This window comes from Ciconia boyciana, chromosome 7 (genome assembly GCF_034638445.1).
Source record: "Ciconia boyciana chromosome 7, ASM3463844v1, whole genome shotgun sequence".
In the NCBI taxonomy this organism is placed as follows: Eukaryota; Metazoa; Chordata; class Aves; order Ciconiiformes; family Ciconiidae; genus Ciconia; species Ciconia boyciana.
In genome coordinates, this window is record NC_132940.1 from 49,820,207 (window position 1) to 49,832,718 (window position 12,512).

At 36.8% G+C, this 12,512-nt stretch overlaps 1 protein-coding gene across 6 annotated transcripts in view; it reads right to left on the reverse strand.

Moving 5' to 3' along the window:
- Window positions 1-12,512, reverse strand: part of TFDP2 (transcription factor Dp-2) — a 65,645-nt gene that overhangs the window by 44,349 nt on the left and 8,784 nt on the right. For 5 of the 6 annotated variants that reach the window (XM_072866600.1, XM_072866605.1, XM_072866599.1 and 2 more), the window contains exons 2-3: window positions 8,706-8,799; window positions 2,122-2,188 (exon numbers count right to left, since the gene is read on the reverse strand). In XM_072866600.1, the coding sequence (XP_072722701.1) occupies window positions 2,122-2,188; window positions 8,706-8,720 (82 nt within the window). In that variant the 5' untranslated portion in view covers window positions 8,721-8,799. The remainder of the gene's footprint in view (window positions 1-2,121; window positions 2,189-8,705; window positions 8,800-12,512) is intronic. The other variant, XM_072866603.1, reaches the window with a different exon arrangement.

The following is a 12,512-nucleotide window of genomic DNA, read 5'->3' on the forward strand; positions in this document are numbered from 1 at the left end:
AATGCTACAGAATGAGACTGCAGCTATATGAGTACAGAAAGAGCAACAGCTGATTTGGAAAGTGTTTCAAGACATTCTCCTGCGGTTTGAAACAGCATCCCCAGAGATCTAGGCTGCAGTCTACTGTTATTAGGCAAAGTGGCAGAGCAGTGGGTTTACCTAGAAGAGTCCAGCATTTTTCAAAATTAAACCCAGTAAAACCAGAATTACACAAGAGACTTCATAGTATAATAAAAGATCAGAGTTCATGAAAAAAAAGGAAGACAAAATTTGCAAGGAATTTTGTATGTGCTCATGGCTCAGCACTGGAATCTGAAGTGTTCCTTTAATGCAATACTGGTACTAAATTAGTATGTTTGTGCTAGAGGCAAATAACAAATAAACACACACCACAAATAATTAGCTTTTTGGAAAGAAAAAAAATTAAATGCAACTTTTCTAAAAAAAAAAATTATAGCACTTGAAACCTGATGCTTTCAAGAAGATCCTTATTTGAGCAAATGGCCTCTCTCTTTTGCCCTTGAACGTATCGTAAATCCATCATGCTTCAGTCTAAGAACACTGTGAAGGTACATTATGAACGGGCTCAGATATGTAGCAATAAATTACCTTTATTTTTACTATAGCAAATGAATTAACTTAAATAATGGATAAAACAATAAAAACTGTATTCATTAGGAAGTTCACAAAGCCCTTTTAAGAGATAGTGGATCTGAATGCCTGTTTGGAGTTTCTTCCCCCCTCCTTAATTTCCAGAGTTCAACAGTGGACATCCCAGAAGACGTAAGTAAAGGCTACTTCAGATTGAAAGTGAGAGACAGCTTAGATACTGGCATGCAAGTTTTTCCAGCTTTTATGGAATATTTGATTCTCGAAGAAGAAGAAGAAGCCAGCGTGAACAAGATGTTCTATCTCAACAGAGATGTCAGTGATTTTGTTACACTTCAAGGTTAAAAAAAAAAAACCAAACCAACATTAGAGCATAACATTTTAGAAAATATAGAAGAATGGAGGTAAATAACACATTCATAATCCCAGAAGCAAAATCTAATAAAGAGTGGAATAAGGATCACTGAGATATTACTACTAACAGTAATGTCCTATACTTTATAAAGTTATTCAATTCAGTTATTCTCTGCACAAATCAATTGCTTGTCTCACTGAAATGATTTTAAAATGTTGGACTTAGTCTTTTTCCCTAGTATCATGACACAATAATCACAAAATAATGAAACATAAAGGGCAATTATCTCACCAGTGTGCAATGAATTAATTCTCAAAGGCCTAAAACCAGTCTGTAGTGTTCTGCACAGTTTAGAAAACTAGGAAGATACTGTATCTCTAGCCATTTTCTGTTTAGACTCTTTCATTTTTTCAGACTGCGAAGTCTGATGCACCTAAACTGTTGTGATGAGCCAAAAATCATTCTTCCAGCTAGTACTTGCATTTGTTTATTGCAGTGGATAACAGCAAACCAGTATTTAGTTAGAAAGGTTTATTGAAGTGTTTCCTGAATTGTAAATCCTCAAGTTTTCTAATATTGATAAGGGGTTGCAGTTTTATTTTACTGGAATCTTACAGATGTTCTGAGTGCCAACACACTGTTTTAGAGTAAAAAATGATTAATCTAGAAATGCTAAGGTGAAACAGGATAGGACAAAATATAATTATTATTGTAAATTGTCCAGAACGCTTATAAAAGTACCACAAGATATCACTGACCATGAAGTCATGCTTAACCTTCTCTCCTATTTGGACTACAACAGAGTCTGGGAACTTTAAGGATGGGGTGGAAATCAGGAAATTCAGCACATTATTCACCATCAAGGAAAGAAAAAAAAGGGGCTTATTTTATCCTCTAATTATTTTTACTACACTCTCCTTTCCCCTCTGAAAACCTGGAGATCTTCCAGTCTTTGTTACCAAGACTTGCATGTCAGTAATAAAACATCTACCAGTGGGGATGTATGAAATACATTTTGAACATCTAAATTCTGAGTTTCCCAAAACTGAACCAACCATAGGCAGTGAAATCAGCAATAATACTAATTTAGTAAACATAAGAGAAAATAAGTTGTAATGTATGCTTCTTTTCTATGTATACAAATAGAATTCTCTTACCTTTTGTTGGACTCTGGTTCTGATCTATAAATCCTTTCAAGTCTCCATTTGTGGAAGTCACACCAACCTGAACAAAACATTTTTGAAGTCTTAAAATATGATAAACCTTTCTATGTTTTCTACTATGCAACTAACAGTATTATGAAAGTAATCTGTTCGGCATTTCTGAAACATCATAATCCTATGGATAGTAGAGTCTAACAAGAGCATGAGATTCAAAGCAAAGGATCCAAGACATTTACTGTGTATATATGAAGACAAACTCTAATTTTAACTAAGTTTTTACCTACACCCCCCCCCCCAAATATTCTGATACTGTACTATACATGACCCAAGCAGCATATTCTGGCTATTACGGTGTAAGTCACTGTCCCTTCCAAGTCAAACAGAGCAGCTGCCACCAATAACACAGCAGAAACCTGCTTGATGCCCAGTATTCTCAGTACTAAGCTGCACAGTCTACAGGTCTGAGGAGATGTGACTATTGATGCATTTTACATACATTCCCTAGTCTTCAGAGATAAACTGATTTACCCTGAGGGTAAATTACCAGAGACACAGAGAACTTAAATCATATACAAAATGGTGCATCTCAGATTTTGGCATGTACACAAAGCATAGAAAGGTGGAGTTTGTATAGAAAAATGCAAGGTCATTGTTGCTGGATGAGGGAGGGAAGAGATGGAAAGTCCCTCAGATCCCAGCTAACAAGGGATGGGCCCAACAACAGCAAGTAATGGTAAGGCATTCTGCAGTTTCAGAGCATTATGCTTGCACCACCTTAGTAACTTCTGTTCAACAAAGCATTTTGTTTTCCTTCCAAGACGGAAGCTGTGATAAGCACTGAGGGACTGAGCTCTGTTGGAGCAGTAGGCAACTAAACTAAATACTACAAAATCTCTTTTTAAAATATTACAAAATTTGAGTACTTCTGTAAGTAATTGGGACAAAGAGTTCAGGTATCCCAGTTAAGAAAAACCAATCATACAATCAAGGATCAAATATTTGCTTTATTTTACAGATATATGTATCAATAATGGAACATATGCTAGGGCTGCTCGTAGAATTTTAACCATTCCAAATTAGAGAATCATTTAATTTCAGGCAAATTAAATAGTAGTAACATGACACTAAAATAAACTACACAAGAACAAAACATACCTACTACAAGCATTCAATCGCTCAGTTCCTCTAGAGAACTTATATTTGGCAAGTAATTTTTGAAGGGGAAAATCTGCACACAGCGTTGTGACAGACTCTTTTGAAACTACTTCTGTTAAGGTTTTTTCACCATCAGGAGCAACATACAAACATTAACTGTTGCTGCACTACCCTGATGGTAAAATACTGCCTAAATGAGCTAAGTTACGTGCTTCTGTAAACAAGCCCTTAGAGATGCTCAATATAGTTCATCAATTTATCTCAAACGTTGTCTGTATCAGACTTGCTCTTTCCTGTCACACCCAACTAGATGGTCATATACTATTTCCAACGGGCAACCAAGTGCTTTGGTTGTTGCAGACTATGGAATCACCAGAAGTTGCTTTTGAAACAGAGCAAGTCTGTCTCATTTTTTCCTCTCCGTTTTCCCTTTTGTCTCCCACCAGGTGGCAGCAGTGCAGAGGCAATGCAGCAGGACTGGGGAGGACGTGAACAGGAACGCCTGGATTTGAGCAGGGGAAAAGAGGAGGAAGACATGAAAACAAACGCAAAACGTCTCCTATCACGTTTTGGTAGCAGGTCCATACGGAAAACAGCAGCATTCTAGTATTCTTCCCCCCGGGTGCTTGGGCGCAAAGGAAAGCTCATGTGGTAAGAGGTCACTGTGATTTCTTACACTGAAAATGTATTCTTGAGGAGATCTTTAAAATAAAGGTTGGAAAGGTTAGTAAATTGCATAGCATATAGCATTGAAAGGGCATTACGACTGCAAAGCCAAGATGAAGAGCCAGCACTCTTGGATCATACTACTGCTGCCTTTGCACAGCATATAACAGTATCAGCTTCTCCCTAGGACCCCTGCCTCTGCAAGAAATAGAAGAACACAAATAGGAGAAAATTTTAATTCAGAGAAGGAACAGGGAAGCCACAGGGATAAATATCAAGTGTTAGATATAAGGGCCATAACTTGTTCCAAGAGAAAGAATAAGAATTACAATTCCCATGAACATCTTCAAAGACAGCACTGCAATTTATTCACAATTGAACCTTCAGCTCTAGATTTACAACTGGACATTTCCCTATTGATTCATATCGGTGCTTCAGTTAAACACTGAAGGTGATATACATATGCACTGTCAGCCCAAGATGACTCTCCAGCCCTTATGAAAATTCAAACATTTACATTTAATTCTGTGAAAGATTTATATTATTTAACTGATTCAATATTTAAGGAAATGTAACAAAGTACTTGAGTTCTTTTTTGTGTGTATCTTGTACTTCAGTGATCCAAATGATACAAAATTACAGCAGAATTTTAGTTTGCATAGAAATATGTATTTTCATGATAATGGTCCTAGTAACACATTTATAAAGAGCATCCAATGAACACGAGCACTTCTCAATTTTATAATCTTTGTATCTAAGTTTAGAAGAGCTTGAAAACAAACTTGAATTTCATGAGAACTTAAATGAGAAGCATGGCAAATCTAAAGGAATTTGTTTCTCTTACAGAAGAATTATCATAACTAAGCCCTCAGAAGAAGCAAAGTGTGATGCAGTATTACAATACTGCAGCAGAACAAGAACTTTACAGTATTCCATTTCGATGTCAGAGGTCCCAGGCCATGTTGTTATCTGGAGACCATACCACCCACTGCTTTTGGGAATCTTGTCATTTAACCAGTCCTAAACTGAAACCAAGCAAACAATCCAACACTTACATAGGTATAATTTATTACTTTTTGTACAGCTTGTGTGGTGTTTCTGCTTTATAACACTGCCCCAGAGTGTCTGGATTACTGGGTATGGCAGGAGCTGGACTCCTGCTTCTGTCCATCTGCAGCAAGATGAATCCAGCCATGAAGTAAGATGAAGCAAGCACTTGGCAGGCCTTTGCATCCTATTAAATATTTTCATCAAGTTTTTTTCCCCTTTCCTAGTAGATGACTAAGAAGTTTCCAAAGGGGGTGAGGGGAAAGAAAAAAAGAATCACAACCAGAGCCTTGGATGGGCAAATTGTCACGAGCTGCTCTTGTAGATTATCAGCCTTCTCCGCTGCTTGACATAGTGTTCAGGTAGCAAGTCTCTGCCTGCAATCCTTCCCTTTCCTTACAGAAATTAACTTTCCCATTAACCCGAAAAGTTTTTGTTCTCTCTGCCCTAGAATTAATCCAGATTATAGCATGTAGAAGTTGTAAATGGGTAGTGAATCCATTAAATGGTTTCTTATACCTATAAGCCCTAACAGACTGATCTGTAGACATACTGCAGTAGTATCACTTACAGAAACAACTCAGGTAGGACCTAAAAAGGGCTCTCTCATCATAAGCTAAAAGAAACCTGCATGGACTATCAGTGCAGAACAGGTAGCGTCCTTTATGTTGTTTTTGAAGTTTCTTGTGTAAGACAGGTGTTAAGGCTTGTTTAAGGCCCTCTTGACCAACTTAGCAGTTAAACTAACTCGTTTTCTTCCATATTGACATGTGAAAGGAGAACTATTACAGCCATTTAACTGACCTCATCTATGACAAGACAACCACCCTCTGAGAAGCAGTGACAAATAACTTTACAAGCACACGTATAGAAATTCAGATCAGACAATCAAAACTAACAGTCTTATTCAAATAATCTGTTTGAGTCATATTATTTATTTTGTCCTAAAAATAAGTCTACCATGAGTATTTGCTCATTTTTTCCCCATTTCTCAATACTGTTTTGGTGCCTTCTTACCTGAAGGACAGATGGGAATGGAAGTACAAAACAGGCAAGAAAAATGCATTTTATGATATAAGCAAAGAATGAAATAACCCATCATGACAGGGCAATTTAAATTACATGTACAATGTGTATGGTAAGCACGTAAACATCTCATCTCCAAAAGAATCCATAACTTTTATTCAACATTTTATTATTCATAGCTGTTTTGGTTGGATTTGTTTTCTAAGGAAGGTCAAATTACGCATAAGCAATGTTCCACAAGCAGCTACTAGAAAGTGTCCTACATTTAGAGAAAGTGAGCAGTGAGCCCAGTCTTGATAATTCCCCCATCGCGTGCTCAAAAAGTTAGCATGGAAAAACAGTGATGGGGCATGTTATTCCTCTTACATACACATTCAATCTGTGGAAACATTTTGCCATGTGCTTGAAGCGCAAACTTCCATGGAGACAAGGTTGCTCAACACAGCTTATGCATGTGAGATGCAAAGACATTTTAGCCTAAGCTCACTGCACTTTGTTCTTGCAATGCATTAGGAGCACAAACATCCCTAGAATAGTGTGTCCCAGTTGAGGCATAGTGATTTCAGAGCATAGAGGTGACAGCTTCCTAATGTGTACATGTTTGATGAAAGATATGTGCCCTTTAAGACTTTCCCGGAAGATGTCCAAATTCCAGTACTTTAATGTTCCCTTTCCTTGATGCTTCAACAGAAAGAAAAAAAGAAGATGGAAATACTTCTGCAGAGCAGCTCTCTCCCTCAACTCACTCTGCAGATCATTAAAATATTTCAGACAGTATAACAGACAAACACTAACCTTACATTTGAAACAGGTTTCAGGCTGCAGAAACCCATGGACATATGCTAAACCCTGGAACTCTGCAAATTCAGAAGCATTCTTGGGCCTTCTAACAGCAATAGAAAACACTAGGGCTGACGCTATTGGCCTGAGTGTGCAGTTCTGAGTAACTAAGGTTGGGAAATCCTGAAGTGCTACAAATAAGGACAGAAAGCATATGACCACCCTTGTTTTTACACTGTTATTTATTGCAAATCCTTTGAACAGGTATACTTAACACACATGGAAACTGAATTCTACTTTCATCTGCTCCACAGTAAATGATTTTTTTTAAATAAACCCATAAACATTAGGCAAATAACTAGATTTGCATAGTTTAATATGCAAAATTTCAAAGCATACATACCAATAAAATATTTATTCTGTAAAATAACGATAGCTTTGCATTTAAGTAAACAACAACAAAACCATATTTCTGTATTCAGCACAGGAGCAGGTTGCCCAGACTGAATGTCATATGTGTGTCCTCAGAGGTCTTCAAAACCCAAAGCCCTGAGCCACCCTGAACAAAGCACCAAGCAACTGGGTTCTGAATTCAAGTGTCAAAGAGCTTTACACACAGCACCAGAGTATATAGCCTCCTAAGATCTCTTCCAACCTATGTCACTCTATGACTCTATCACACAACAATCCATGGATTTTATTGGCATTGGTATTTATCCTTTGACTGCATTGAACAAAAGGTCAAAACCACAAATGATCTGGACTTCTGCAGCTGTTCCACATACATCAGTATAATTACCTATTTATACTACAGTTGAATATGGCCTATGAAATAAGTAAGTCAAAAGGCTTTGCATATACACATCAATTTATTTTCTGGCTTGGTCAGCTTGAATCAGTCAGACATAAGGCATCTGAAAGCCTTACCTGGAACTACATGCCAAATGAAACTAGTAATAAAGCCAACAGAAAAGAAATTTCCGAGACTTGAGAACTAATTTAACCAAACTACGCCCTTGGCATCAATCTGACCAAATATGCACAAAAGCTTTTGCAGTTACTGAACAGAGAGCCATCCTAGGGTTACCTGCAGTTTTATTGTGGGGTACTTCTTTAGTCATGTTGGTTCCTAAAGCTGTTCAGATTCAATTAGACTACAGGATGCCCTATCAAAGGCAGTCAACAAGTAAACTGCCAAGGGCCCAAAGTCGTACTCAACTCACTGCCCACCAAGCTTAATCAGAACTGTTCTCTATGCAAATTGTGTACCTCAGGAAGCACAGCTAATTAGGCAGAAAATTAAAGTCAGGATGTTAGACATTTCATAAGCTTCCTCAGAACTTGGGATAGGGGAGTCAAATATAGAGCCTCTAGACACCACACTACAGGCTTGTTAATGCAGCAGACAAAGAAACAGGAAGGCCCTCAGTCTTCTAGAAACCAAGAGTGTACCAACATTAGTAAAGAAATACGCCGTCTTTCTGTTCTTTCTTGAGTTCCGAGACTCAGACTCAGTAGAAGGATTTTACTCTGGTGCAAAGGTGAGATGCTTCAACAAAATGAGAAGCTCTCTGCTAAGTTTGGAGGAATGTTAGAGGAATCATAGAATATCTCAAGTTGGAAGGGACCCATAAGGATCAATAAGGAAACAGCACAAAGCATTGCCCCAGTTACCAACCTGACCTATAGCTGAGTAAAATCCACATCATTAAAGAGCTTCCAACCCATTTAAATTTATCAAAATACTGCAGAAGATGATGGGGTACACATTTGTGGTATACAAAAATCAGACAAGATTTTTGAATTTGAAGGTCTGTTCTGAAGGACCTTCAAATTCTGAAAGCCAGAAGTGACTGGCAGCATGCCAATAGAAAAAGTAATACATGTTGTAGAATTATACTTACATTTTTTGCCGTCATGACAGACAGTATTGCTTTATATTCTGTAAAACCATAAGATATCCCTTTTCATCTTCACAGAATCTTTAAAATGAACATCCTGTAAGAAAGTGAATAAAATACCTTAGTTAAAATATATTTTCAGTTACCTCTCTAGCTGAAACCCTGCATCTCCAGAGGACAGATTTTTTTAAACTTTTTGATAAACTCAATCACCACAATGGTCAGGTTCTGCACGGATACTAGAAATGTACATTTCTTGGAATAGGCAGAGATGTAATCTTATATATAAAGACCCAACTTACATAGAGGCCTAACTATATTAATGTGTTAGCAAAGCATGTCATACCATTACTAAAGTCTTGTAATTAAAACCATGCAATCATTTGCATCTAATGCATATTGACTTTAAAAACTGGAAGTGAATTAATTCTCTCCATCATGTCTTTAGCCTCCAGCAACAGAGAAATCTTCTAATTCCATCACTGCAGACATCCAAAGATCTTGATAAAAAGTAGGAAATACTATGAAATGTATATACACAGCAAACATTAAGTATTTTTAGGAAACATCCAAGAAAAAACATTCCAGTTCAAACTCATCTTTTTAATATTTTAAGGCTTTTTTATTAACCCTATGTAATTAGAATGATAATTTTAGAATTCCATGAAAAGACAAACATTTTGGTATACTGAAAAAATACTTAAAGTGACTTATTTTTTTAAATCAAAGCTTCCAGAAGTCTTACAGAAAACAGAAGAAAACAAGTTACAAATCAATGCTGGCAGCACAAACCATTTTAAAGACAGAATTAACCTGACAAAGTGTTTAAGTACTTCAAAAGTACTTTGTAAGTACTACTTGCTGTTAAAAAATGGACTACAAAAGACATCTGAATTGCACTTGGATGTGTAAGAGAGGGAGAATTGCTCACACTTTCAAGTGTGGACTCAATTCAGCAAAATCTTTTGGAAGGTGCCTAAACTAGTTACCAAATATGAGTCACGACCATTTACAGCAGAACTCACCAGCTACAAAAGCAGGGTGCAATTCATGCTATTTCCTCTGTACTTTAACCTACACAAAGTTTGAGAACGGCCAGTGTCTTCAGCTCCTTTCTAGAAAAGTGCCAAAAATTGTTTCAGTAGTGTGCACAGCTAATGGGGAACTCTACCATCACTGCATTAGTGGTTTTGGACAATCCAGAAGAATTTTAAATTCTAGGATGTTTCTACAGATTTCTTGGTTAATTCAGATATCACATCAATTAAACTGTTATAAGAGTTAGTGAAAAAATATTTTATTCAACTTAGAGGTGTTCTCCATTTCCTGTTGAATGAGTTATACTTATCTTCCTTAGTGCCTCCATTTATTGCAGCCATTATTAAGCAGTTACTCCAGCATGTGAACACCACACAATTCTGTCAACTAAGACATTCTCCCATGAAAACTTGTAAGTTTTAGTTTCACAACAAAACATCCAAGAAAATAAGAAGCATTTTTCTTTGCAGAGAGAACACTACAGAGATATCTATTCACACCCTGGGGAAAGGGCCTACTGGATCTGCGTAGCAATCCTGAAACCTGAAGAAGAGCCACAGAAAAGCCATAAAGCTACAGTGGTCATGGCGAAGAGCAAATCCTGAATCCTTGCATTGCATCTGAAAATTATGATCTGTATGCCTTTTCTTCCTCCTCCTTCCACACAAATTCTCCAAATACATCATCTGGAGCTCTGGCCAAAATTCATGATGCAGTTTGACCTCCCTCTCTTGCTTTAAGAGGCTTTACAAGTAATTTACTCAAGTAAAATATAGTTAAGAACACATTTGCTAAGCAGTTTTAACCCATTACAGATAACTAGTTTCATCTTTGGCAAGTTATTTGCTGTCAAGCTTAGTGATCCAGAAGGTATTGTCCATAAACTATTACAGTCCTTTGCCACAATGCTCTTCAGCCAGTACGAACAGTTGGTATTCTTCCAGCTTTATGAACGCATTTTGTCAAGCTCGAGAAGCCAGACTTTGTGACCCCACCATCTGCCATGACCTCTTGTCAGGTTCAGACAAAAGAACCTACACAGATGGCCTCAAAATGGAGATTCTCTTCATTCCCAATTGCTCTTTGACAGCTTGCACCACACAGAGAAACATAAAACTCAACCTTTTTGTTCTTTAGCTGGTTTCTACTGAAATGAAGCTGCATAAAGACAGGTTTAGAGCCCAAAGCACATGAGACACAAAGATTGCTTTATTTCAACTAAGGTGGTCCCTTCATAATCTAAGCCTTGGTTTATAATCCACTCCCATAATTTTGCCTTTTGGTCAAATATCATACAGTACAGTGAGCCAACCAAACTGTCTGACTGTAAACTTTGTGTTGTAGTTTCTTCTAGAACATATGTTGCCTAATTATTTATGCCAATGACATTAAAAAGCCAGTTTGGGCGTTAAATTTACAAAAGCCCAGATAATCAAGCTCTAGTTACAACAAAACAGTACAAGAGTGTTTATCTGTACCTATTCTCGTTACAAGTTAAAAGCCAAATCTATTCTGAAGTTTCAGTGATATTGAAGCTGAATCCCAGTACAAGAAACAATGCAAACCAGAAAACAGTTATCTATCTGCAAAAAAATATTATATTCCTGCATAGGTTTATTTTCTATGGTCCAAAGTCTTATTTTTAAATTATCCCTTTAAGATACGCATACTGGCTAAAACCTAATAGTAGAAAAGAATAAAGCCCTGTACCATAACAGTCTATTTTCTGCCCCTGAAAATTAAGCTTTACCAAACTTATGCTGGTTTTCTTTAGCTTTCTCCAATTCTTATCAGTACTTCACATATCACACCTTCACATAGACCAGCACCACACAAAGATTCTCCCCAGTCGCAGAGGCCAATTCCACTTCACAACAGAAAGTGTCATTTATGTAAGTATTACATCAGTATTAAACATCTACAAATTAAGACAACTATTGGACAGTTACCTAAATTGTTATGATGAAAAGCCTTCATGGAACACAGAAAAAACTGTAAAGATATTTTAGTATACTAGAATGATTTTTATCATCACCAAGGAGCATTTTTTTTAATTTACTTGATTGAGAGTATTGCAAAGTGAAAATTATTCCAAGTAACTGGGTCAGCTAAGAGGAAAGAAAGTGTCATCAGTTTCAAGAAAAAGAAACCTGTATAATGCCAGCCTTTCCACTAGAAATTAGTTTATATTCTTCACACCTCTCTCCATAGTACTAACTTTCAAGCTACGGTACTACAAGGCTGATTTCAGAAGACAGCAGTAACAAAAAGATTCCTTGTTAATCAGTACAAGCTCAGTTTTAAACCACTAATTTATGCACAGCATCTACATGGATTAGACCACCTGTTACACATATGTTGCTTCATTGTGTCTCAGTTTTCAGGCCAGTAAAATTTCAAAGTTACATAGTACTTATCAGAAATCCACCTGCTCCCAGGAAGTGTTTCCCCATCTTGTTCCTATAAAACATTTCCATATCCAACTCCTTTCTGAAGGAACTGAGATAAAAAAGGACCAATATTAGTGAAAATATCTGTATGTACTAGTCAGATTAATTTCTTGGTACCCCAAGAAACAGAAATACAACTTTGTTATCAAATTTCTGAAATTTAAATTACAGATTTTGCATCTCTATAAGAAGAATCCGTTGATTTGTCAACTTTTTTTCCTGAGTCCTCTTCAGATGACTTAGTCCCAGTTTTATCCTTTATTTATGTATACAAGAAATAAACTTGGCCTACAAATTGCAAAAGACAAGAATACCCATGTCC